Source organism: Nothobranchius furzeri, chromosome 1, assembly GCF_043380555.1.
Source record: "Nothobranchius furzeri strain GRZ-AD chromosome 1, NfurGRZ-RIMD1, whole genome shotgun sequence".
Lineage (NCBI taxonomy): Eukaryota > Metazoa > Chordata > Actinopteri > Cyprinodontiformes > Nothobranchiidae > Nothobranchius > Nothobranchius furzeri.
This window is the reverse complement of record NC_091741.1, coordinates 60790305-60818255: the sequence shown is the minus strand read 5'-3', so window position 1 is coordinate 60818255 and position 27951 is coordinate 60790305. Positions and strand designations below refer to the sequence as shown.

Genomic DNA, 27951 nt, shown 5'->3' with positions numbered 1-27951 from the left:
AAGCACCAGAAGAGCTTCCTTAGAGTGAATCTGTGTTTCCAGGGTCCCAACCCATATGCAGCCATGGCTGTGATACTGATCCTCAGCGAGTGCGTGGGGGACGTCCAGGCCTTGGTGTCCCTGCTCTCTGGCTGCATGTCACAAACATCCATCACAGAGTACCTTAGCCACATGGCCATGATGCTGCTGGCTTTGGAGAGGAACGGGATTCACATTAGCAACCGGTACCACCTACCACACCCACGTGTTTGGACCTCATTTTATTTTCATTCAGCTGTAATTTCTCTTGGTTTTCACATCCTCTCCAGGTTGCATTACAACATCTACTATGTGCTTCACCTGCTGGAAAATGGACCCTTTTCTGTCAGTTCTGATCAGACTGGGTGAGTTCTCTGGAGGAGATTTCATTCTGACTCATTGCAGCGGCGACAGTCGGCTCTGCACAGTGCAGACTGCTGAGAGAATTAAACTCAAATATAGATTTCTGATCAGTGTAACGGGTCAAAGCCTCTCGGTCCATGGTGAGCTTGTTGTTTATTTTATCACCCTATCAGTCTGTAGGCCCAGCCGTGGGGCGGGAGGATCTTGTCTCAGAGCTGTGTGCAGTCTGGCCAACACGGATCATGATCTGTGGACAATAAAAATCTGCATCAATGATGCGTTTTTCAAATCCACATCATCAGTTATGTCTGCTAACATTTCAGCCGTAGTCGGGACGTCCCCTGGATGTGTCTCTGGTGTTTGGGACATCCCTAAAGCTCAGCACCAACAAAAGTGCATTATTACATCACAACGCATTGATACTGGTTAATTAGTATGGTTTAAATTGGTTATTTTCACAACACTCAGAAATCCTGAACGGTTTTTGTCCCAAAGAACAGGAATTTCTGCTGATTCCTGTTAGTTTCCTGACTTGATGCAGGCGGGACAACCAGAGGGACCGTTTGATGTTTACCAGGCTGTTTGTGTTTCTACACATCAGGTGTCCTCAGGTTCAGCTCACACGAGAGCAGCAGCAAATCCTGAGTCATGACATCCAGCCCGAGCACGTGGTCAAGATCATAGCGTTTGCAGGTAAGAGGGGATGCACCGATCAGGTTTTTTGCTACCGATATCAAAGAATGCTGATCACCGATACCGATCACCGATACCGATCACGTGGATTGGCCAAAAATTTTCTACAACATTATAATGAGTGCTACAAACTACATAATCTGGGAATAAAGGAAACGTAACCTAATCTAAAACGGTCTGTAATATCGGTCTGCTTTGATCTATTTTGAAAACTCCGATCAAAACCGATAGGGGTGCTATCGGCCGATTGGGATCAAATGCCGATCCATCGGTGCATCCCTACAGGTAAGAGGGGGTGGGGGTCTCATCAGATACCTCTGGTTTACGGCCTTTCAACACAACAGGACAACTGGTACACGCCACATAGGAGCTTCATGGAGACATTATTCATGTCATCCTGATGAAATCCATCAGATGTAACAGAAATGTTACTAGCTTTGGGTTATTAGTGTTCCACTCACTAGAGGGAGCACTTTCTCCACTTCTTGTTGGCATGTTTGAAGAGTCACATGACTCCTCCAGCCTCTCTCTGGTTGGAAACGCCCAAATGTGTGGAAGGAATGAATGAAATGGAGATGATTTGTGAAAGTGGTTGTAATGCTGACAAAGTTTATGCTAAAGGCTTTATTTTCTTTAGTTTATTATTCATTTATTTTGTGTGTGTGTGTGTGTGTGTGTGTGTGTGTGTGTGTGTGTGTGTGTGTGTGTGTGTGTGTGTGTGTGTGTGTGTGTGTGTGTGTGTGTGTGTAATCCACCACACACCACCAGATCTGTCTGTAAAGTGTCAAATGGCACATGATATTTTTAAAAATTGACCCTATCGGATAGTTTTATTAATCCATGCTTTCGTTCTTTTTTAAACACAGAAACAGTTTTGTTTACCTGTTTGTAGCTACGGTTTCGCCGACAGCTGCCGGCTTCTTCAGGCTGACGCTGATGGTGGCGCGTCACTTCCTTCTCCGTTTATCTGCGGGCAGCAGAGGACGTTGTCGCCCTCTACTGCCCGCTCTCCCCTCTCCAACGATGCAGTCCCATGCGTGGTCCAGCGTGTAATGTAAAGCATGGATTTACAAAGACACAGCAAGAACACACATAAGATAGTTTTATTAAACTCTGTGCAGAGGTTCAGGGGATGTTTTGTGGTCAGAAAAACACACAGGACAAACCTTTCTCCTGTTTAGTCCTCTGAACTGATGTCAGTTGCACGAAGCAAGCTAATCCCAAAAGCCAGGCTCACTCAATCCCAGCCGTAATTTTCCCAATTCGGTTCCACAGACGAGGCTAACCTGAAGCCTATTCCATTCCAGCCTGTGTTCCATTCACCATGGTAACACATTTTGGAGGACAAACCTGGTGATAATGATCTGTCGAGGCATGTTACCTCCCCTTTTTCTTGTCTGTGGCTGGCAGCTACGAGGTGGATTAGTGCCACTGCTGGCCCACAGCGGTTGCAGCAGCTGCAGCTGTGTTCTTGATGGCTAAATATTGATAAATGTGCAGTTTAAACTTTTAAAATTGAGCTGGATTTGCATGTTAACATTTTTTTGTATTTAACCTTCATTTGCAGGCAGAACCGTTTCATTCCACTGATGTTGCTCCTGATGTCAGCATTATTAAGTATATTTTGTGACGGTGTACAGCAGTGGTTCCCAAACTTATTTAGCCGCGCACCCCCTTCTATGTCCCGACCATGTCGACGCACCCCCCAGCCCCCACATCAGGGCATGGCTATATACATATATATATATATATATATATATATATGTATATGTATATATATATATATATATATATGTATATGTATATATATACATATATATATATACATATATATATATATATCAGATGTCAAGCTAAACAGACAGGGTTAAAAAAATTCCCCAACACTTTCATTTTTTAAATAGTAATTAATAAACATTCGATACCATTACAATTTCCTTTTATTTAATTTTAAATAAACATTTAGAGTGCCCAGGTAGCACATTAAAAAATGCAATTTAACGGTTTTCTTAAAGTAGGAACGTTTAACCTGTGCGGCCAGAGCTCTCTCCTTCCTTCTGCTCTGCGTAAACCTGAGCTGGTCACCTACTTGTGCGTAATCAAATGTCTGTAGGGGAAAAGATGGAAAAGCCATGAGGTTCACTTTTGCCTCAGACCGACTTATTGCTGTTTTATGGTGGCTGAATCTGCGATCCGCTGCCACGCGGACTGGAATAACAAATGCTGCAGTAACATGAGTTGTGGTCAGGTTCGGAGTCACTGGCTGGAGCGGACCCGACTTTAATACGTCATCCCACAATAGAAGCTAATATCTTAATTTGATCTGGAATGAAAAATGTTTTAAAACCTCTTAAAAGTTTTTTTTCTTTTATCACGGAGGAGGCAGCGCTCATTTCTGTCTTCAGTCTGACGGCACAGCGCCGGAGTTTGTGTGTGTGTGTGTGTGCGCGTGCGTGTGTGCGCGCGCGGCACAGCTCCATGAGCCGCTCCAGTCACCGCGTCTTGTTATTGGCGCTATTTAAACCAATGTTGTAAAATGACTTCTGCCCAGCCCAGATGTGCTCACATGTGCACCCGTGAGCCGTGGTTCCGCTGGAACGCGTCTGACTGACAGACTCGCTCTGAACTTCAGATCTTCAGTGCGCTGTTAAAAGAATAATTTCTTGATTTATTTTGTTACATCCACAATGTTCTGTGTGTGAGGTTTACAATGTCAGAACACCTGCATGAGACAGGTGTTAATTACAATCTGCCAGAATGACTCACCACCTTCAGATTACTCCAACACCGTTAAAAATGATCAAATACGGAACATATCGGCGTGCGCAGGCCAGAGTGCTGAAGCTCGGCGCATTGTTATTATGAAGCTAGGGCACATGTGGAGGACGCACACACACAAAAATATACTTGTTTTCAATTGCATTTATTGGGCCCACTTACTTTTTCTTAGGCCCACCCACAAATGAGTTTCTGGCTACACTAATGGTGACATAAGACAGACTTCTCTGAGCTCGGCAGCCATTACACTTTTCACCTCGCACACCCTCTAGCGGTAGCTCGCGCACCCCCGGGGGTGCGCGCACCACACTTTGGGAATCCCTGTACAGCATTCAAGACTTAAGGGTCACGTGACCACCACAAACTCCTGAAACTCACAGCTGCTCAGCAGAAACAACACCTCCAGGTCTCTAAACATCCAGACTCTGGAACAGAACATGAAAAACGACACATAAAAGATGAAAACTCAAATAAAATATGTGGAAGAATAGAGCTGCGGACATCTGGTGTTCAGATTTCTAATTAAATATCGCTATCTACACGGCATCTAAAGCAGCTGGAGGTCTGTAGTTTAGTTCTGATCTCTTTGTTGTCCTCATAGGCATGAATGAATAATTCTTGCTCCGTCTGAGAGAAGAACGACGTACTTTCCTTCCATTCTTCTTTATCTAGCATCGCTTAACAGGCTTTGTTGTTAGCCTCAAGGGCAACCTGCTGGCTTTATTATCACTTGTATGTTGCTTTGGACAAAAGCATCTGCTGAATACATAAACATTACCAGGGTGCTGTTTCAAGCGAGGCATTTTATAAAAAGCCTTGATTTTCTGAGCTCGCTTCGTGGAACAGCCCTCTAACCTTCTTGAGTGTCATACCCACAGGAACCGGGAAAACGACCACTCTGATAAAATACGCCGAGCTGCGGCCGCACATCCGGTTCCTCTACGTGGCGTTCAACAGCTCGGTGGCCTCTGAGGCTCGACGTCGCTTCCCCAGCAACGTGGACTGCAAGACCGTCCACTCGTTAGCTTACCGTGACGTTGGCTGGAGGTAAGCACACCTATGAAGGTTTAAATGAGTTGAATGTGAATCAATAAACAGGTTGTCTTGTTTTTGATATAGTTTGGTTTTCTTGTGTTAGCTATTGAGTGTGTTCTCTCCTGTGTCAGATACAAACCAAAGATGACTCCTAACCTGTATCCGTTCTCCATCAACTTTGCCCTGCCGGCGGGACGCGGAGGCTTCGTCAGAGCTAAAGTGATCGCTACAACTCTCAGTGCTTTCATGGCTTCAGCGGACCCGACCATTAGCACCAGACACGTCCCCTTTGACTACGTCACTCACAAAGGCCGCCGGACGGTCATCGATTCTGAAAACCAGCAGGTATTCAGGCCCACAATCAGCCACAGAATACAGATAAACTGAGTTCACATGCTGCATCTTTTTCCTTTTTTTTTGGTTTTCTTCCAGTTGTTTGCCCAAGATGCACAAACCATCTGGGGCAAAATGACAGACATCAATGAGAAATCGAAGCGGGCTTATTACATGACCCACGATGGTACTGAAATAAGTGTAATGCCTAAAAATGAAGGTAATTAGAGGCAGATTACTAATGAAGTCTTCTTTTTTCGAAGGCTACATGAAGCTATGGCAGCTCAGTAAACCAAAGCGACGCCTGTCGGACCAATACGATGTGATCTTCCTGGATGAGGCTCAGGACTGCACACCTGGTACTGTAGGGGTCATTATTAGTTTGTATTCTCTGAGTTCTGTGACATCACTGTGGGCTTCTTTTATCATCTCAGCCATCATGGATGTGCTGCTGTCCCAGCGCTGTGGGAAGATCCTAGTTGGAGATCCACACCAGCAGATCTACACCTTCAGAGGAGCCGTCAATGCCCTAACTACTGCTAGCCACACCCACATCTTCTACCTCACACAGGTAAAGGCTCAAGTTCGCAGAACTGTGATTATTATACATCCACAACACACTAACAAGACACCTCCGGTACCTTTGATAGGGTGCTTTCGTGCCTTTGGGTGTGACATCCAGAGATATTTTTGCCATATGATTGTATTTCCAAGCATTGATACTCCTAAAATGAAATGTTTTTGTCTGCTCTCCCTCGCTGGACATCCAGGCTCCTGCTTCTCACCGTCTGGCTTTGTTCTTTATGTTGCAAAATTTTATTTGTGACTTATTGAAACAATGAGGAATCTGTCCTGGATTCAATAAAATGCACTTCAATTCCATATGGCATTAGGAATACAGTCATCACAAGAGAGTGTGTGTCCTGCAGATTGAAGGTCTGCAGGCTCTGATGCATTTTTTTCAACCCATCCAGAGGTTTCTAACAATGAGTTCAGACAAAATCAAGGTACCAACATCTCCACCTGTCTTATCTACTTCTGAAGGCAAGGGGCAGTGTGAAACCTATGGGATAGACTAGGATGCTCTGGTATCTCGGGCCTTGAATCAAGCTGATATGAAGACTCATTTTTCATTCACAGAGCAAGCAAACACGACATTACAAATAAAGCGTCATTCACCACTGTTGTTCAGCTCTTGAACGTTGATCTTTCATCTTGAGAAACCTCTCACTAACTCATCAAAGTCCAATTATCCCTAAAGTTTAATCCAGGGATCCCCTACTGATGGAGGCTTTCCAGCTGAGCACCCTCCCGTCAGCCGGTGCTCCCCTCTTCCCTTCTCCACCCCCGGTCCAACCGCAACGTTGCCCTTTCATAATATTTAATTAATCTCTAACTTTTGTTCAAGTGGCAATGTTCTCTTCATTATTTCTGTTGCTTCTTGTTAGTTAACCAGCATGACCAGCATGGCTGCTGCTGTCCACCGAACGGAAAGCTCCAGTGTGTTATTCTCATCCATTGATTGGATGATCTGAGCTTGGGGCTGGAGTCTCTGGCTCCTACTACGGCTTACTATTCAGACTGAGTTGAGTATGTGCGCTGTGATTTCAGATCTTCCTCATTTAAAATGGCACAACAACGGCCCCTTCTCAGGTTTTTCAAGAGGAATAAGTCCACCGAGCTTGTCAGTATCATGGCAAAAACTTTGATATAAACACACAAATGTTTTTAGGAGATTTCTTGGTGACAGAATGGGTTTTTATTCAATATTACTCAAAAACAAACCATTCTGTTGCACTGATTATTTTAAGCATAGAGCCTCACAGCGCCATCTGGTGGGACCCGGCACCACTGGCCCCCTAATGCAGAGATGTCACTGTAATGCTGTTTGCATGTGTGTTATGTTATGAGTGCTGTGTTAAAGTAAGTTCCTCTGTGTTTTATAATGTTTAAATAGTGGTATCCTGTTTAGTTTCAATTTAGTTTCATGCAGACTGCACCGTGCATTACTGACGCTTGTTAGTCTTCATCTTCAATGACGAAGATGAAGACAGTCGCACAGGAGTTAAGTGCTTGCCCCGTAATCAGAAGGTGGCAAGTTCGAGCCCCGCTCAGTCTGTCGCTGTCGTTGTGTCCTTGGGCAAGTCACTTAACCCACCTTGCCTGCTGGTGGTGGTCAGAGGGACCTGTGGCGCGTGTGTACGGCAGCCTCGCCTCTGTCAGTGAGTCCCAGGGCAGCTGTGGCTACAATTTAGCTCATTCCCACCAGTGTGTGAATGTGTGAATGAATGATTGTGTTGTAAAGTGCCTTGGGGGGTCCCAGGACTCTAGAAGGTGCTATATCAAATACAGGCCATTTACCATAAATGTTACTGGTGTATGTGAATGCTACTGCATGTTATAAAACCTGTTTATTTAAGATGTTTCACATATACTGACACATCGTATTCTCTTTTCCTTTTTACACACACACACACACACACACACACACACACACACACACACACACACACACACACACACACACACACACACAGAGTATTTAGTATGAGTCGATATGAATCAAATTGAATTGTGAGTTGTGAGATTCACACTCCTAGAGAACACAGCTGAAGCAAACAGACTACAGTGTGCACTGCAGTGTGAGGTGTGTGTGCTGCATATCGCTCACACTGAAGTGTTTTGGTAGTTTCCCGAGTCTCTTAGTAGTTTTATTAAACAAAATTATTTTATTATATATTTATATTTATTATATATATTATATCTGTTCCTTCCTGTATGAACATCTTTAGGAGACGAAAATACAACTTTGAGACAAGTGCAGCGACTCAGACCCATAAGCGCCATGCAACATACACGCTAGTTTGTCCAGGGCCACATCCCACAATGCATTAAGACCTTATGTCACTATCTAATTTTAGCTGCTGTATAGTGTGCTATTAAAATCGCTCTAAATCAAACGGAAAATAATTTGGTTCCAAAGGCTGTTTAAATGCAGGCAAAATGTGTGTGAGTAATTTTTATAAAACCTGTTGAGTTCTGCAGCATTAATGCTGCTTGGCGGAGCAGTTGGTAACTGAACCCGAGTTTTCCTGATTTCTCTGTCCAGAGCTTCCGGTTCGGCGCAGAGATCGCCTACGTGGGCGCCACCATCCTCAAAGTGTGCAAGGGGGTTCAGAAGATTCTTGTTGGAGGAAAGCAGGAGGGTGTGTTGTCTTCTAGTAGCTTGATGGTTTTAAATCCTGCAGTCCTCTCAGCTCACAGACCCGCACAAGCCACTGCAGTTTTGTTTGAAGGTGTAGATTTAAGAACTCTAATTATCAGCGAACTTTTAAATTACCATTATTTCTGGATGGGATGAAAATGTGTGTTCATGATTCATGGTAAGAAGCTTCAAAAAGGTTTCAAAACAAGTTTCTGTCTCTGTCTGGACGTTTGATTGCTGCTTAACAATGGTGCGTTCACAGACCAGGAAGAAAATACTGAATCAGATATTTCATTGTTGGTCAAGCTAAAATAGTTAATTATTTTATCCCTAGTAGTATTATATTGATATTTTGTGGTTTACTTTAGGTCTAAATTACAAGTCTACATAAATCAGTCCAACTAATGAAAAGCTATTTATAATATATTTATCACAGAATGTGTCTTTAATAAGAAACAGTAAGAGACCACTTGTAAAATAAGTGATTTATAGAACATTCAACATTTTATGTTTACTGCAAATATCCAGACAAATAACCTACATAACCTGCTGTTTCTTTGTACGGATAATTAGTAGAAACATGCCATTTATTGTTGGCATTGATAATTGTCATTCATACAAAGGTAATTCAATTCTTAATCTTTGTATCATCAGCTGATTTTACTGTTGGTTCTGTAGGCGGAGTGTGTGATGAGATGGCTAACAAGGCGCTGGAGGCCATGAGGACGGGAGTAAGTTCAGCTAGAGGGAAGATCGGCATCCTGTCCAGATGCAACTCCGGCGTCTTTAAAGGAGCAGTGCAGCTCACAGATGCTAACCCGAACTGTCGCGTCCACTTCATCGGGGTGAGTTCATCCTCTCACAAAACAAGTTATGGATGAACTTCACATCTGAGTACACTTTGGGGTCAGAGGAGATGCTCTGGAAGTTGAGACTTAAGGTTTAATTTGGTGTGCTGTAATAAAGCAACAGACCTCATCCGTATTTTCCTGCAGGGAGTGGAAAACGCTGGGCTGGACAAGATCATGGACGTCTACCATCTGATGACTCAGGAGAACAAGAACGAGAAATCAAGATGTAAGATTCATTCAGGTCACTCATCAGCAGGTTTTCATCTGTTTACTGATCAAAGTTGAGCTGTTTGTAGGTTTTTGTCATAAATCTGTTTCACTTGGTCAGAAAGTAGAGACATTTGTGAATCTTTACTTGTCAAATTAATAAATGTTACAAAACAGGTATTTATGTTTTAGAAATTACTGGTTTTGTTCTAAGAGGAAACCGCTAGTTTCATTTTGTTTTCCGTTACCATTTTTACCTCTAAATCAAATGAAATCAGGATTCTTGAAACCATCCATCCATAAGTGAATGTCTTCGTAGGTCGGCAGGTGAAAGTTAGGGGACAACCTGGACAGGCTGTCAGTCCCTCACAGAGACGACACAACCTTTGACACCCTCACTCACCTAGGGACAACTTAGGGTCGCTAATCAGCCTGGAGTACATGTTTTTGTCTGTGGGAGGATGCTGGTGTGCCCAAGTAAAACCCACTCATGGATGAGGATAACATGACTGTGCAAAAAGGCTTCCCAGGTGGAAGTCGAACCAGCGACCTTCTCGCTGCAAGGCAACCATGCTAGCAGCTGTGCCACTATTCAGCCCTGGACTCCATAAACATTATAGTTAAAGGTGCATTATGTATAAATGAAGTAAAAATGACATCCTGTGGTAAAATGTGGTTACTGCAACCACTTTAAACAACTCTGGAGCTTTTTGCCGTCCTTCGTCAAATTACAGTTGTCAGCGCTGCAGTGTTAGCTCTCAGGAGACACGGCACCCCCACACTCACTGATGATAAATGGTAGTTACGTCCCTCCTTCCTTTGCTTTGAAAGGAGAAAAACTGACAATCAAGCAGCCAGCTGGATATGAAACATGTTTCAGTATAAGCTGCTTTCGAAATGACTGAAACATTAGACACTTTGGGATTTTCTCACTGTAAAATTCTCACTATATTCTTACATACTGCACCTTTGAACATTTGACGTTGATGTTGGTTTTGTTCTTTCCACAAGTGATCAAAGATGCAATCATTCGGTCATTTTCCATGAGAGAAGACTGCGCCTTCCTGGCCTTTAAGAAGTACGTCACACAAACCGATGACAAGGAGCTGGACGGGAAAGTGATCATTGTGGAGAAATACCAAAAGCGCATCCCTGAACTGGTGGCCCGGCTGAAAGGTTGCTCCGAAGTCAGCTTACATGAAGCAGGTGTGTGTAGAAACACACCCACTCACACGTGGTGTACACCTGGGCCGGTGTTCCATTCCCCATGCTGGCAGTAATTTACTTGGCCAACTGAAGCAATTTCATTTTTTTAAATATTTTATTGATTATTTCCTGCAAAATATTTTGTCTCTAAAGATCTTTGAATTTGGACATTTCCAAGCAGCATTTTAGTTGATTTACTCACCTCACATGTACTCACACTGGCTAAATAAGCAAAGTAATAAAAAAAGATTAGGTCATTTTTAATAGTTTATCAGTAAATGGTTGAAAACAAAATACTGGCAAGTGTAACCGAAAAAAAAAAAAAAAAACTTACTGCTGAGACCAGTACATACATATCCTGTGCTGGCCATTACGTGTGTCCCTGTGAACAGGACACATGTCTTTTGCAGTGGTATTTTGTCCCCAATGCAGAAGTAATTTGTCAGAATCACCACTATGGTATCGGTGGAGGTTTAAAGCAGTCATGTCACAGACTAAAACATTCTCAGCTATAGCTTGACATCAACTGCTGTTTGCTCGCTGCTAGGAGAAAGTGGGCATTAGTGACCTACTTCCAGGGGAGGCGGGTTCCAGATCTGAGACTAGCATCAGGAGGAGGAGCAGGGCCTGATGATGAACTTGGTTTCTATCCTTGTATTTGCAGGAAATCCGAAAACTTGCAGCTGAGGCAGGAAAATCCATGAATGCAGCCAAAAATAGGATTGTTGTTTTTTATGAGGAAATAAGAGAATCACATAATAGAAAGCTCCAAAATGGGGATTTTCCATGATATGGCCTCTTTAAAAATGACCGTAGGATTCTGTGTTTTCTATTCTACTTAAGATTTTTTTTTTTATCTCACTAGACTTTACCATGGGGACTGTCCACAAGGCCAAAGGTTTGGAGTTTGACACTGTGATCATTAATGATGACTTTGCCTATATCCCGACGTCTGGACACAACCTCAGCCGAGTTCCCGACTTCTCATTCTGTAAGTTTCTGTGTGTAGGCCACAAATGATCTGTCCAGCCATCAATTCAGTAAAATTCACAACAGGAGGAGTATCCCAGAGTTATCCTGTAACAGAGTCAATGTACTCTGACTTAGCAGGCCACTCAGATCTATGAATCTATCTGACTTTATCTGCCTAAACCACCAAACATGACAGATTTAAATAAAGAAAACATGTATTTCCTTTTTGTTGCCACATGTTTAAAACAGCTGACTGATATTTTCTGCTTTTCCCCAACAGCTAGGATTCCTGCTGACGAGTGGAACCTGCTGTATGTGGCGGTGACTCGGGCCAGAACCTCCCTAGTCCTGACTAAGAACATCCTGCGAATCCTCACGGTGGCCAAAGTAGGAAATTATCACAATTCTTCTGAAATTTTTACATCTTTTATTCACCAAATGTTATTCAGTCACCACGTCTACTTCATTACCTTTCAGCTTTTCCACACTGAAAGCTCCCTTCTTATCTAGTCGTGCTATCTGGTTTTACCAGCGTGCTTCCTGCACCACACCCCTGTAGGAAATTACACAGTGCCACTTTACTTAAAATGGTCAAAATGATTTTGAAGCTGTTGTAACAAATCTGCAAACACGCTAGGTTTTGAATGCAAACATGGTCATGGAATACTCGCCCCTTTCCATCGTTCATTTAACAGCAGGTGCTGAAGCAGTGTTTTCCCCACATAGGCCACGCCAGTAGATCACCCTTCACACACTCACATCGGAGGCGCACTGAAGTGAAACATTCCTCGCTCCAACTCTGCCGCACCCACGGGAGACGCACGAAAGCGAAGTGTTCTGCGTGCACGCGCACCCCGCGCCCAACAGCTGGAACATTTTCTAGAGGAAACACCGTGAAGTCTTTTTTAAAGTTTTATTACAGAGAGAACGCACATGTGGATGAGTCAAATGATGACGAGACCCCCCTCCACCCCCCTCTAACATATACACAACTTCAAAAGTTTACAGCCCTTTTTAATGCATTCTAGTGCAGCTGGAAGGCTGTGGTTTATTATTAAAAGATCCAGCCATCCATTTTCTTCCACTTATCCGGAGTCGGGTCGCAGGGGCAGATGCAGCACCAATCCGCCCATCTATATTATGCTTCATCTTTCCCTCACTCGTGAACAAGACCCTGAGATACTTAAACTCCTCCACTTGGGCAGGACCTCATCCCTGACCTGGAGAAGGCATTCCACTAGGGCTGCACAATATATCGAAAAATTATCGTCATCGCGATAACAGGACGTGCGATAGGCCCATCACAAAGCACGTCAAAAACGGCGATAAATGTTTGGTTCAAACATTTCCATCCGTGTCATACATCAACTTTTTGTAAACCAGCTCTGTTTTTTACGCGGAAGTATTATTTGACCAATCAAATGTAGCCCTTCTGATATGCGGCCAATCAGATGGGTCCGTTCACGTAATACGCCCGCCCCCTACGAGCTGCCCCGCGCTGCTCGGCTGTCTCCATCCGAAGGTTGAGATGTTTGCCAGCCTACATAACCGCTCTTGTTTTCGGCACCACCACTTCCTCCACTCGCCAACACCAGAGCGTCGGAGACGGTGCTGCCGAGCGGAGCTTCCCGGGCTGCGCTTACTTTGGGCCGCCGTGCCGCCGCCTGGTTCACCCGCTCCAGCACAGACTGTATCCCCAAAATTCCACTATCTCCGCTCCGCACCCGCTTTCCGCTGCCGCTCGCTTCCCTTGTTCGTCATGCTGGCTCAGATTAACGAACGCACTTTGTGCTGAGGTTTCTGGCTCCGGTTAGCTTCCAGCTAAAAGGCTACAGCACTCTCCTCCCAGTCCCACCCTGCTAAAGAGGGCCTGGAAAAGTTCCCCTACACATCAAAGTGATTTTTCATTGATGAGCTTTTATAACCTTGTTAATCAGGATAGTTGATTTGCTGCTGCACATAAACTGTCAGTCAGAAGCTCTGCTAGCCGCTTATCTTAAGAGGAGCTAGTTCAGTTTGTTAGCTTGTTATCAGAATCATAGTTGCAGTTTCATCATCTGAGCTGCTTTTTAAGATCTAGGTAAACTTGTTCAATTTGGGGTTAAAACCAAACGTTGTCACATATTTTCCATGTAGTTTTTTGCCAGTTCCTCTTCTGAAAGGTAGACAATTGTTTTTCTCTTTCCTTCAGAAAATCTTAATTTTCTCCTAGTTTGGCCCAGCACAGTTCACTTCCCAATTACAGCAACAGCCTTATATCATAACCACATAAGTGGAGAGAATGCTCAGTAGCAATGAGAGAATTTGCTGTTGCATTTAAGTGATGTTAACTATTATTTAACATTTAAACTTATTTTCTGATATTTTTATTTATTCTAAAAACCCTGGTAAGGGATGTTTTTCTGTATTTGGAGCATCAGAAAGTTTTATGGTGGTAGTGATGTTTTAAAGTCCCTTAGAAACTGCATGCATGCAGTTTGTTGTTTTGCTGCTAATACAGTAGCAGGTGCAGCTGCATGTTATTGCAATAAAAATGTTATGTTGTAATGGAATTCATGCATTAGTTTTTGTTTGCTTTGAACCCAGAGCAGACGTCACACGCCAGACGACATCAACACTGCATACTTTAGTATTTGTTCATTTATCGTGAGTAATATCGATATCGCAATATTAAGCACTGTTATCGAATATCGTAGGTTTTCCTAATATTGTGCAGCCCTACATTCCACCCTTTTCCGAATCAAGACCATGGTCTCAGATTTAGAGGAGCTGATTCTCATCCCAGCTGCTTCAAACTCTTCTGTGAACCGCTCCAGCGAAAGCTGAAAATCACATTCTGATGAAGTCAACAGGACCACATCATCTGCAAAAGCGGAGACCTGATCCTCAGGCCACCAAAACGGATGCCCTCCACACCTTGGCTGTGCCTAGAAATCCTGTCCATAAAGGTTATGAACAGAATCTGTGACAAAGGGCAGCCTTGGTGGAGTCCAACTCTCACTCGAAACGAGCCCGGCAATGCAGACCAAGCTCTGACAACGGTCATACAGGGACCTAACAGCCCTTATCAAAGGGCCTAGTACCCCATTCTCCCGCAGTACCCCCCACAGGACCCCACGGGGGACGTGGTCGAACGCCTTCTTCAAATCTACACATGTAGACTGGTTTGGCAAACTCCCACGCACCCTCCAAGATCCCCCTAAGGGTATTGAGCTTGTTCATTCTTCCTAGACCAGGATGAAAACCACATTGCTCCTCCTGAATCTGAGGTTCGACAATCCGACGGACCCTCCTCTCCAGAACCCCTGAATAGACCTTACCAGGAAGGCTCAGGAGTGTGAACCCCCTGCAGTTGGAACACACCCTGCAGTCCCCCTTTTTAAATAGGGTGAAACCACCCCAGTCTGCCAGTCCAGTGGGATTGCCCCCAATGTCCATGCGAAACTGCAAAGCCGTGTCAACCAGCTCTACAACATCCAGAGCCTTAAGGAACTCCGGATGGATCTCATCCACCCCTGGGACCTTGCCACTGAGGAGTTTTTTGACCACCTCAGTGACCTCAGCACCAGAAATAAGAGAGCCCATCTCTAAGTCCCCGGACTCTATTTCCTCACTGGAAGACGTGACGTGGGATTGAGGAGGTCTTTGAAGTATTCTGCCCACTGATCCACAACGTCTTGACTAGAGGTCAGCACTATAAATAGTGTTGGTAGTGCACTGCTTTCCCCTCCCGAGGCGCCTGATGGTGGACCAGAATCTCCTTGAAGCTGTGCGGAAGTCTTTCTAGAGGAAACACTGTGAAGTCTTTGTTAAAGTTTTATTACAGAGAGAGCGCACATGTGGATGAGTCAAATGATGACGAGACTCCCCCCCCCCCCCCCCACCACCACCACCCCCCTCTAGTACATAGAAAACTTCACAGACATACAGCCCTTTTTAATACATTCTAGTGCAGCAGGAAGGCAATGGTTTATTATTACAAGATCATTTACTTCAATTATTAATGAAAGAGAAAAATCTTCCTATTTGAGCACAGCTTGGTTCCAATGTTTGTGTGCAGTTATTGACTCAAACAAAACATTGTTGATTTAAACTGTTGCTGCTCTTAGAGGATGTCTAGCTGCAGAAACAGGTGCTTTAAATCAGCTGATAATAAACTCTGAGGAGAAGTAAAAACTGATCATTCATCCAGTCTTCACCCCAAAACCCTCAGATTGTCACCATGAGTTTGTGAGCTAATCTTTGGGAGGAAATTGTGAAATCCTTTTCTTGTACTGTTTGGTTTAATAGAAACACATTTAGGGAGCTGTGTGTGATTATCTGTCAGAAATGTTCCAAAGCAGCTTCAGGTCTCCACATGTTTTCTGTCAGCAGATGGCCCTGTCTCCAGGGTCCAGAGAGGCTGTGCAGCTGCAGGAATGATCAGAATCCCCATTCAGTAGCCTGTAGGTGGGACTGCTCTAGTGGTTGTGTTTACAGCCACTCTGAGGCTGTGAGAGTCAGAACATCTGTTCCTCTGCAGGATTAATCTGCCTCTGAAGGATCGTCAGTCTCAGCTTTGAAGTCTGTCTGTTCGATTGTAAAACCACCCAACAGCCACCAGGAGTCATGAGAATGTAATCTGTAAAAGACAAAGTCGTCGCTTTAGAAATTAGGCGTCTAGTTTAACTTTTTATTCTCTCCAATCTAAGAATGTTCAATCTACTGCTAACACTGATTTCTTTATCGCCGGGATCCAGTCAAGCTCCTGATCAGGATCTTTTTCACAGACTCAGCTCCTGGTTTCTCTACTGTTGACTTGGTTCTAGATCCGCTGTTCTGTAATACAACACAGTATTTGTGTTGGCCCAAAAGAAAGAACCACTTTTATCGAGAGAAAGAAATGATCCCCCACAGGAATGAATTTAATAACTGTAATTGGTCAGTCTGTTTTCTGCAAGTATGTGATTTAAACTTTTGCAAATGGGAATAGAGACTTGATATAGACACAAGTCATTTTACTTTACCCAGTATCTGGGGCAAATATTGTTGTTGGGACATCCCTAATTACTAATATGCCAAATAATGTCTGCTGATTTTAAAATTGGCAATAACACTATTATAAATGAAACATCTAGTAGATTTTATGTCAGAGTTCTAAACTAAGATTTCGTTGTTGTTTCATTCAGATCATTTGCAGTCTAACACAAGAGGAGTGGACGCTGGCGCGTTTTTGCAGCCGCTGCTCACCGGTGATTTTAACGTGATTTTATCGTGTTTTACTTTTTATGGAGCACTACATTGTAGATGTCCTAAGCGGGTGTTATATTTTTTCTGCCTCCATTGGATCCTGTTTGGTTGTCAGTTTATTGTTTGGGTGTACAAGCGGACTAAACCTACCTCTCACTCCTCCCGGCTGTTGACCCGCTGCTATCGGCTAGCTGACCACCGCTGTTCATCATGTGGACCTGCAAGTTATTTATCTGGTTGACCCTCCTCTGGTCTGCCCTGTCCCTTCTCCTCCAACCTGGGGCAGCTCTGTTCCAGTACACGGCGGCTGATCTCCTCCTGCTACGCGGGCATCTCTCTGTGCCTCCGCCGGTAGCATTACAGCTCCACCCGGAGATCGTCCTTCCTCCCCGCCGGAGATACATCCATCGTGGGTCTCGCCGTAACTTCCAGCTGGATAACTCTCACTCAATCACCTCATACTGGTCCACAACTCGTCATCCTCGCCTCAACACTGGCCGGACTGCGGACCTTCGCTCGCTAGCCAGCCTGGCGAAGACAGCAACCTTCAACCACAACAATACCGTCAACTTCGGCCTCCTGAATGTCCGCTCTCTCACAAACAAGGGTCAGCTCATTCAGGACCTCATCACCGACCATAAACTGGACTTCATCGGGCTCACGGAGACCTGGCAGCAACTTAACGACTTTTCCCAACTTAACGCTTCCGCTCCCCCCGGCTTTGTTTACCTTTCCTATCCACGTGGCTCCGGTCGCGGGGGCGGTCTCGCGCTGCTCTATCGCGAGAAGTGGAAGGTGCTGCCTGTCTCCACTCCTGCCTTCAGCTCCATGGAATCTTCTGTTTTTCAAATACCCGGTCCCACTCCTACAGTTATAGCCTTGATCTACCGCCCACCCAAGCCCAATAGTGACTTTTTAAATGACTTCTCCTCATTACTCACCCAGCTCACTACCCTCTCCCCCAATGTCATTCTGCTTGGTGATATAAATATTCATATGGACAACTTGAACCTCCCCCTCACCAGAGACTTCTCCTCCTGCCTCAACAGCTTCGATTTTCAAACATATTCTAATTTTCCCACGCACATTAAAGGTCACTCTCTTGATTTAATCTGCTGCTCTGGTTTAACCCCATCTAACTGTTCTGCTAATGATGTAAATATATCTGATCACTTTTTTCTGTCATTCAACATCCCCCTCTGCTCTTTAAGAACTAAGCCTATCCGTCACATCTCATTCCGCAATATCAAAAACATTAACCCAGACACCCTGTCATCTATTATTAACACTATATCCATCCCTAGTTCTGCTTCTCCTGACCATCTTGTTTCTCATTATAACTCCACACTCCACAATATCTTGGATTCTCTTGCCCCAGTCAAAACTCTGTCCGTCTCCTTTACTAACTCTGCCCCCTGGTTTACCCCTGAACTCCGACAGATGAAAGCCAAAGGACGTCAACTCGAACGCCTCTATAAACGAACTGGTCTTGCAATACACAAAGAAATGCACAAAACTCATCTGCTTCAATACTTGGACTCAATTAAACATACAAAATCTGCTTTCTACTCTGGATTGGTTTCCTCCAATGAAGGCAACTCCAGGACTCTGTTCTCAATAATACGCAATATTTTTCATCCCCCGGACTCTCTACCCCCCCACCTGTATTCTGCTGACTCATGTAACTCTTTATTAACCTTCTTTATTCAGAAAATTGCTTCCATACACCAGCAATTAATTCCAAGTTCTTCCCCTCCCCCTGAGATTTTTTCACCCGGCCAGTCATTTTGTTCCTTTCTTCTTCCCACCTCATCCGAAATATCTGATATTATCTGTAAATCCAAGCCCACCACCTGCTCTCTCGACCCCCTCCCTACAGTTTTGGTTAAAACATGTCTCACCTCCCTTCTCCCTCTCATAACCACCATAATCCACTCCTCCCTCTCTACCGGTATTGTTCCCTCACTTTTCAAAACTGCATCTATTACTCCAATATTAAAGAAACCCGGCACCGATCCCAATAATTTCAATAATCTTCGTCCCATCTCAAATCTTCCCTTTCTTTCAAAAATCCTTGAAAAAATAATCTCTGCTCAACTCCATGCTCATCTCACGCTCAATAGCCTCTATGAACCCTTCCAGTCTGGCTTTCGTCCTGGCCACAGTACAGAAACTGCACTCATAAAAATCACCAATGACCTCCTCACTGCTGCCGATACTGGACTGCTCTCCATTCTCATCCTCCTCGACTTGAGTTCAGCCTTTGATACCATCTCTCACACCATCCTCCTCCATAGATTGTCTTCCCTTGGCATTTCTCATACCCCGCTTGATTGGTTCCGTTCATATCTCTCTGGTCGTACTCAGTTTATTCAACTCAAATCCTTCACTTCCCGTCCCTTCCCTGTCACTACTGGCGTCCCCCAAGGCTCTGTTCTCGGTCCACTCCTTTTCATCACTTACCTTCTTCCCCTGGGAAATATTTTCCGTAAATTTGACATCCATTTTCATTGTTACGCGGATGACACCCAGCTCTATGTATCCTCCAAACCCTCCTCTTCACTTCCTCCTTCCTCCCTCACCAATTGTTTATCTGAAATCAAAGACTGGTTCACATCAAACTTTCTCAAACTCAACAGTGATAAAACAGAAATGTTACTTGTCGGCACTAAATCTTTTCTATCCAAAATCCACAGCTTTACACTTCCCGTCGACAACTCCTTAGTTTCCCCCTCCCCTCAGGTCAAGAGTCTGGGTGTCATCCTCGACTCCTCACTATCCTTCCAGTCCCACATAAACAATATTACCCGGTCTGCCTACTTCCATCTACGTAACATTAACCGCCTACGCCCCTCCCTCACTACTCACTCGGTCGCCATTCTTGTCCACAGCCTCATCACTTCCCGTATTGACTACTGCAACGCTCTTCTCTTTGGTCTTCCTCACAAATCCCTCCATAAACTCCAACTTCTCCAGAACTCGGCAGCCCGCATCATTTCCAGAACTCCCTCCTTCCACCACATCACACCTGTTCTTCAGCAGCTCCACTGGCTCCCTGTCACTTCCAGAATCCAATTCAAAATTCTGCTATATACATTCAAAGCCATCCATAACCTAGCTCCACCGTACCTCTCAGACCTCCTTCATCCTTCAACCTCCACCCGTTCCCTCAGGTCCTCCTCCTCCATCCACCTCTCAGTCCCACCTTTCCGTCTGGTCACTATGGGGAGCAGGGCCTTCAGCCGCTCTGCTCCCCAGCTCTGGAACTCACTTCCTCCTGACCTCCGCAACATTGATTCCCTCACTCTCTTTAAAACCAGACTCAAAACTCACCTGTTCCGTCTGGCATTCCAATAATTACTCTCTTTGCTCCAATCTGTCTGTTTGTTTTATGCTGTTTTATCTTTTATTGTTGTGTATTTTATCTCTGTAAAGTGTCCTTGAGTGTTCAGAAAGGCGCTGTTGAAATAAAATGTATTATTATTATTATTAAGATCACTCAGAATTTCTTTTTTAGTTTTTGTGTAGAAAGTGAAAATTTAATGGTGTGGAACACAGAAAAAATAGTTTTAAATATTATTTCTGATAATCAGTCTACAGACTGAACTTGGGCTGGATAATGGTTCAATAATGATGTATATCTATCGATAAACAGCTTTGTCCGTGAGAGGGGGGTCAGATTGTGTCTCACGCTCAATGTGTGACAGTTGGCAGCCCTGGTGAAAGCAGGATGGTATGAAATCATTTCCTGTCATGTTTTTAAATAATAAATGTAATGTTTTAGATTACGTGTTATTTAATGAGCCATAAGGCGTGGGAGTCCATAAGAAATATGAAATCCACCTTATGGATCTGTGAGGTTATTTAATCCAGAAGAGTGGAACTTTTTAATGCATGGATTAGATAACCGCTTCGTATTCACTCAGAGACAACAGAAGAGAGTCAAGTTTAAAAGTTAAGAATTTTATTACTAACAAATTAAACTATACTGACTTTAAAACTAAATGTATGGTGTAACTAAAGTGGATGAGACGGTGAATGGATGACGTGTGATGTTAATCAGAACCAGCAAATCCGAGGAAGCGATTAGTTCTGACGGGAACTGAAGGTGATGTCTTCGCATTAACCCTCAGATGCATGAATTATGAGATCTTCAACCATGATTTTTCAAACAATTTTTTTCATTCATCTTTAGGTGTGAATTAAACAAATTTCAACAAATATTCTTTGTAACATTTTGTTAATTTACAAATACTTTATTACATGTCCATCTCAGCGGACAGCGTGCATTCTGAACATGAAATATGTTGGCTTGCCTTACTGAAGTCCAACTGGAGAGGCTCACATGCAATAAAGTCTTCAACAGCTGTGCTTAATAGTAAAAATAAATAAATAACTATTTTGAGTACCTGTCCACTGTAGTGACCATTATGCATCAAAGGGTTAAGCTTTGGTTAGGAGGTTCATAAACACATGAGACACCATTTGCCAGTCTACACACCCTGAGCAGAAGTCCCCGTCTAGATCAGGAGGTGTAAAGGTCCAGCTTGACCTTATGGAGCCGGAGCCCGTAGAGCAGCCATGGCAACCGACCATCCGTCCTGGGATACGTCCGGGTCACAGCAATTTTGTTGGCGTCTGGTGAGACCCAAGCCTGGGTCTTGATGGTTCAGCTTTTATTCTGAAAGGAGTTGTTGCCGCAGTTGGAATGACAATGAATTTTTCAGCTTGTCGTTGGTTCTTTCGGTTGAAGAGTTTAGATCAGGATTGGCCACTTCGTCACTTTCTCTGGAACGCTTTGAACTGGCGTTAGAGATGACGTGGCATAGTTTTATACTTCGGCTGTTATGGTTTATTGTCGAATGAAAAATTACCAAACACCATCAAAACCACGCCTCCGTCAGATCTGTAAGATTCTGATTGGATCAGTGAAAGGAATGTGTTATGTCTTTTTAACGCTACGTGAAATGAGTCCTGTTGGAACATTTAAAGTCACAGTGCTTATTATATTCTATAGGATCATAATAAAGTAATTAATATTTTGATTTCACAAATCAGTCACATCTTATTCATTGACTAACACTTTGATGGATTAGCTTTATTAAAATAGAGTTCTTTGATTAATTAAAAGAAAAGAGTTAATTCTTCATTCTTCTGTTGAGCTGAAAATAAGCAGGTTAGAAGGAATGCATTAGACCTTGAAACCGTATCTCATGCAGACTAGTCTTGTGTCAGAGGAGGGAAAGAAACAGTCGTTCCGTTACATAAATATCCTTTTACATTGTGAGTAATGTGCTGCAGCTGCTCCTTGATTTGAGAAAAATCATGAATTGAACTACTAACACTTTAATCTTTTCCTGACATGGTACATTCCTATTACAAAAGGCATTAAATATAGAATTTTAGACAGTTTTTGTCTGTTCTTTAATGACAGTAGTTAATTAAGGAATAGCATAAACGGCCAGCGCTACACTTAAAATATACTTTCTAGTTTTTAAAATATTTTTTAATAATTATTGATATTGATCAATATGAATTTTTTTATATCGATCTGCTTTTTTCTATATCGTCTAGCCCTAGGTTAAACATGGAAATAGTCTTCTACACCTATCTCCTGCATTCGATGCTAACAGAAAATAAACTGTGAAAGTCTAGGATTTGAAAAGCCAGACAGATCTATGTCACACTGTCAACATTCATGGACTCGCACATCTTGACTCAAAACAGTAAAGGCTGTTGTTGGTTTAGCGTCCAGGAGACAACAGAGAACGTCTGAGCCTAGAAGAAGCTGTCAGCATTAGCAACTCCACCACACAGCAGAACTCCTCCAGGTTTCTGTTATTTGTGGAGATAAAACATCAATGTTGCAAAGTAAACCAACTCAATGGTAGAGTCTCATTGCTGTTAGCCAATCAGAGGTGAGATGTCTGATAATCAGGGAAAAGACTCAAAATCCTGTTGTCTGAAGCTACTTTCTCCACCAGCTGAATACTCTGTGCTGAAGCAGGTGCTTCTGGACATTTTTCCCCCGGTGTACGACTTACAAGGCATTCGTTCTTACTAGAGATCACTGCAAATGAACTGATTAAACAAGTGTTAATGAGTTAATCTCCTAAAATTCACCCAGTGGATCTTAAGACAATTTGCATACAATCTTCCAACTTTCAGCCTCGAGCAAAACTGAATTCAGCCTTTGTGAAATATCTGTTCAGTTGTTTATCTTCTAACATCGCTCCATTCCATCCTGGTGTCTGCAGGAATACTTCCTCACATCTCGGGTTTCCATGGAGGCCGGCAGTGCTCCTCTCCCATGCTCCATCTCCGACTGTCCCAACTGCATCACACCCGGGTCGGCGTTCACCATGTCCAAACAAAGCTTTAAATGCGTAAGACAACATTACGTCTGCTTCGCTTTATAATGAAACAAATCCAAATCCTCCTGGTGGTTTTATTCACATTTTAATTTTCATGCAGACCGACCGGGTGACTAGCAGCGGCCCGCTGTGTGAGAAGTGTGTTTGGACCCGGATCGGTCCCACAGCCTTCCTCATGACCGACGAGGTGTTCTCAATGGCCGACAGACCAGAGCGTCTGGAGCCGCCCATCCACTATCCGTTTTTCATGGCTCTTTTCTTCTAACTCCCTAATAAAAACCACCCTGATGATGTGGTCTGGGAAACAGAGTCATGTGACATTGACCTAAACACCAGGATGTAAATGCCCAGGAATCATAGTTGGTCATCAGAAAAGTGACTAAGAGTTTTTGTACTTTGTTTTTATAACAGATTAGAGATGTTTGCACAAAATCTTTTATTTGTATAGTCTGTTACATGTTGGCTATTTTAACTCCTAATTGCACAGTGTTACTGGACTTGAAAAAGGAACGCTTTTGTTGGTTTGTCTTAAATCTGGGAGTTTTAGCGGCGATTTCCTTAGGAAATGTAGCTATTTTGACAATTTTACAACTTTGTTTACTTTTCAACTGAAGTGTGTAATAAATGTTGATGCTAGTTTAGTGAATCAAAGTTTAGAATGTGTTCATCACGAAACAGACCCGCTAACCATCAGCCTCCACTTACTCTAACGATGTTGAAACAGCAGAGCTGACACAGAACACTCATTTACACTGAGCATGATTTCCTGCTTTTATCCAGTGAGGAACTCAACCACTTCCACTATTGTGGGTAGCTAACAGACCTTTAGCGAGTGGAAAAAAGGAACACATTGATGTCAAACCTGTGAAGTCAGACCTTGTAACTGCATGTAAAGCTTTGATATACCCAACTGCAGGATCTACTCTGGTTCCAGTTTCTACAGAGAACAGATGCATTACATGGACCCACACCGGGCCTACAGCCTTCAACATGATTAAGCATACATCCACTGTCTGTTTCTGTTCTCACATTGAAATAAAAAACCTTTGTGTTGTTTCAGCTAAGGAAACACCTAGGATATGTCTACCAAACAACAAAGCTCAAGCTCTTTCTTGTCTCCACTCTCTGCATCGCCCGTTGAACAAAAATCCAGAAATGAAAGATCAGTTTAGAGTTTTTATGAAAAATCTTTTTGAAAATGAACATGCAGTAACTGCTCCACCTCTGGTGGAAGATGAGGAATGTTGGTACCTACCCATCTTTGGTGTCTACCACCCCCCAAAACCGGGCCAGATACACGTGATATTTGACTCAAATGCACAGAAGGGTGGCATCTCTCTCAACAGTGTCTTGTTGCCGAGTGCAGACTTAAATAATACCTTGCTTGGAGTCTTGCTTAGATTCAGGAAAGAACCTATTGCAGTAACAGCAGTTAATGTTCTATGGCTTTTTGGTGAGAGAAGACCACAGAGGCTATTTATGGTTCCTCCGGCATAAAGACGACTTCTCCAAAGAAGTGATAGAGTACCACATGCGAGTGCATGCATTTAGGAACAACCCTTTTCCTGCAGTGGCGATATATGGCCTAAGAGGAGCTGCCCAGGTGGGTGAGCACATGTACGGACCTGACACACGCCCCTTTGTGGAGAGAAACTTATGCGGACCAACGGTTACCCTGGAGGCTGGCAGTGCTCCTCTCCCATGCACCATCTCGGACTGTCCCAACTGCATCACACCTGGGTCGACGTTCATCACGTCCAAAAAAGCTTTGAATGTGTAAAGCAACATCACATCTGCTTCGCTGTATAAGGAAACAAATCCAGGTGGTTTTATTCATATTCTGTTTTATTCAGACAAGCAGTGGTCCACATTGTGAGAAGAGTGTTTGGACCTGGATCGGTCCCACAGCCTTCCTCGTGACCGACAAGGTCTTCTCAAAAGCTATCAAGCAGGAAGGTGCCTGGCCTGTCTACACAGCAGCCTTTTGGAGCAGCTGCAGGCAGCATAGAGGAGAAGTGGAGTAGTCCATTCTAGAGGTAATAAAAGCATTCATCACCCTTTCAAGGACACCATAGGGTAAATGGTGTGATTTTTGCTATTTAGCCTCAAATAATAAAATCCAGACTAGACTACAGCACCGATATGTTATCTTAAACCACCCAAGGTTCCCAGCACAGTTAAAGAACTTAAAGGACCAATAGCACAGCTGCATTCTGATCAGTTTTCCCCAAAAATAAGCTGTTTTATTTTCATTCAAATGTATAATGTTCACCCCGGCCAGCCAGATGAAAACTCCTACAGTTTTGTCCATAATTCAATCCACGGCATTCTTAGCTGCCCTAAGCGCCCAAACCCTCACGGCCTCATTACCTCACGAGGGTCAGGCTGAGTTTAAGGAACGTGCCAAACATTTTACTGGCTGTACTAAAAAATATGTGGGGGCCAAAAGAGTTTGTTTATAGAATAAATCCAGATGTGGTGTTGAGGAATGTCCAAAGGTTATAAAACGTAAACAGATTGTGTTCAAAGCAGGAATTATATCAAAATACCCGTTCAGTTACATAACTGCCAACTCTCTATGACCTGTTCAAACGGAATGACTTCATCACACATATCTGAAACTCAGAGGGGGTGGGTGGGGCTTTCTCACCTGTTTCATGATGTCCCCATTATTCAAGGTAATATGAATGTCGATGACATACACAAGGTCATAGCCTAAAATTCCCAAATATAAATCTTGTATTTAGAAGTCTAGTTTGCATGTTTTGCTTTGCGTTGTTGCCATAGATGGGGAGGTTACTAATGGTTATGTTAGGCTACATGATTATCATGCAGAACTCAGAGGATCAGGACAGATGCTGTTTTGTCCCATGGGGGAACTCGGACCTCCAGTAGCAGCATAAGAATAAGTGAAGAAAGATGGAGATACCAAAAAGCAACAAGCATATCAAAACTCAGCTGCAGTAAAGACCAAAGGTGCGTTTGCACCAAACTAAAATATTGCGGTTGTTGAACCGAATATACAAGGCAGAACTGTTGAAGCAAGGGAAAAAGTTGAAAGGCACAGATGTCTACTTGAACATCCAACTGTAAAATCTTCATTAAATTAAATGGAACACCACAAAAGGCTAAAGTACTAGTCATCAGGAGCATGGAGGGGCTAGACAAATGTCGCTGAATCACAGAAGAGTCACCATGACTTGCATTACAGGGAGAAACCTCTCAGCATTAACAGCTAGAAGTAGAATGCAAACAGTTCAAACTGAACTGGAAACAGAATATAAAACTCAAGATACAAAACATGAGAGAGATCCTGTAAAAATTTTTTGCAATAATATTAATAACAGCTCAAATTATCATACAGGAAGTCCGTGAAAGGTTTTCATCTGGACACATTTTTGTCACGGTCCGTGGTGAGCCTCCTGCATTTCACCTGTATTTTCTGAGCATTGTTTTCAGGTGGGCGTGTCTGAGAGTCTGAGAGTCTCCAGCTGCAGCCAATCCAGTCATTACGGCCCAGGGGATTTAAGGAGCAGTGTGGCACTTCACTTCGCCGGATGATTACTCTATCTTGGGTAGCTCTAGCCTTAACCTGTCTTGATCCTGTGAAATTTCTAGTTCCTAGTCACTAACCTGTATTTGAAGCTCTGCTTGATTTCTGTCGTCAGAAGAAACCCTGATAATCCTCCCCTGCTCTGCTCCAGGTTTCTCTTTCACACTCCACCACCTCCATAACCAGCTTGGACTCCTGCACACCAGATCACGCCGTCTCCTCCCCTGGCCGCTCGCTCTCAGCCGCTCACCTGCCTCCACCAAACCGCTGCTCCTACCTACTCTCTGGACCAACAGTCCCATCACCTTCTGGAGCTTTCCTGCTCACCCGGACCTGACCAGTCCCTCCGGAGGTTCTCACCACTACTGCAATCAGTAAGCTCCACTCCCAATATCAGTCTCCGTCATTCCTCCATATACTCATTTTGTCTCCCTCCTCAGAGTTCCATCCTGAAATCTTGCTGCCAGCCTGCCCGTCGTCTGTTCCCCTCGTTGCCCTTCAGTACATAATAAAGTCGTTTTACTTACTTACCGGTTCCTGTGTGGTGATTCTGCATGTCGTGGGTCAAAAGATTGCCGCCCGCCATGACCGAATCATCCGGCCATAACAATGATCCCATTGCAGAATCCAACCCGTCCACTAGTGCTCCGCTCGCTGTTTCTGAGGTTCTCACACACCATGAACACGCCATCCATGGTTTACTGGAGCAAGTCTCCGACTCTCACCGACAAATACTCCAGATGGACACAATGTTACGTAATCTCACTACACGCTTAACTCCCTCGGAACCTTCTGCTCAGCCTCCCGTTTCTCCTCCGTCCGTACTTCCGGTTCCGCCCCCTACTGTAAACTTCCGGATACCCAACTCGCCTCCTTCAGACATCTATACCGGTGAGTTCGGCAAATGCCGTGGTTTTCTGTTTAATTGCCAGTTGGCTTTTGAAAGATCTCCTGAAGCTTTCATGTTAGATTCAGTTAAGATTTCCTATATTATTGGTTTACTCCGGGGTAAGGCTTTAGATCGGGCTGAAGCCAGGAGCCATGACGTTAGTTTTCTGCGTGGTCCACTTTCACATTTCCTAGCTGAATTCAAGCAAACGTTCGATCACTCAGAGACCCCAGCTGAGGTAGCCA

The 27951-nt window shown here is 43.8% G+C and overlaps 1 protein-coding gene and 1 long non-coding RNA gene across 3 annotated transcripts in view; both read left to right on the top strand.

The window, feature by feature from the left end:
- fbxo18 (F-box DNA helicase 1) overlaps window positions 1-24344 on the top strand; it is a 32988-nt gene extending 8644 nt beyond the window's left edge. Inside the window, exons 6-21 of one of the 2 annotated variants that reach the window (XM_015954808.3) lie at window positions 43-224; window positions 309-383; window positions 983-1074; window positions 4731-4899; window positions 5019-5232; window positions 5320-5407; window positions 5484-5579; window positions 5655-5791; window positions 8330-8426; window positions 9104-9270; window positions 9421-9502; window positions 10495-10689; window positions 11555-11680; window positions 11942-12048; window positions 23148-23276; window positions 23365-24344. In XM_015954808.3, coding sequence (XP_015810294.3) covers window positions 43-224; window positions 309-383; window positions 983-1074; window positions 4731-4899; window positions 5019-5232; window positions 5320-5407; window positions 5484-5579; window positions 5655-5791; window positions 8330-8426; window positions 9104-9270; window positions 9421-9502; window positions 10495-10689; window positions 11555-11680; window positions 11942-12048; window positions 23148-23276; window positions 23365-23529 — 2121 coding nt within the window. In that variant the 3' untranslated portion in view covers window positions 23530-24344. Of the gene's footprint in view, window positions 1-42; window positions 384-982; window positions 1075-4730; window positions 4900-5018; window positions 5233-5319; window positions 5408-5483; window positions 5580-5654; window positions 5792-8329; window positions 8427-9103; window positions 9271-9420; window positions 9503-10494; window positions 10690-11554; window positions 11681-11941; window positions 12049-23147; window positions 23277-23364 lie in introns of both variants that reach the window. The other variant, XM_054739489.2, reaches the window with a different exon arrangement.
- Window positions 24345-26674: 2330 nt separating this feature from the next.
- Window positions 26675-27630, top strand: LOC139068897 (uncharacterized). The gene is made up of 3 exons (XR_011520144.1): window positions 26675-26839; window positions 26969-27191; window positions 27258-27630. It is a non-coding gene; the product is annotated as an uncharacterized lncRNA (long non-coding RNA).
- Window positions 27631-27951: the final 321 nt, after the last annotated feature.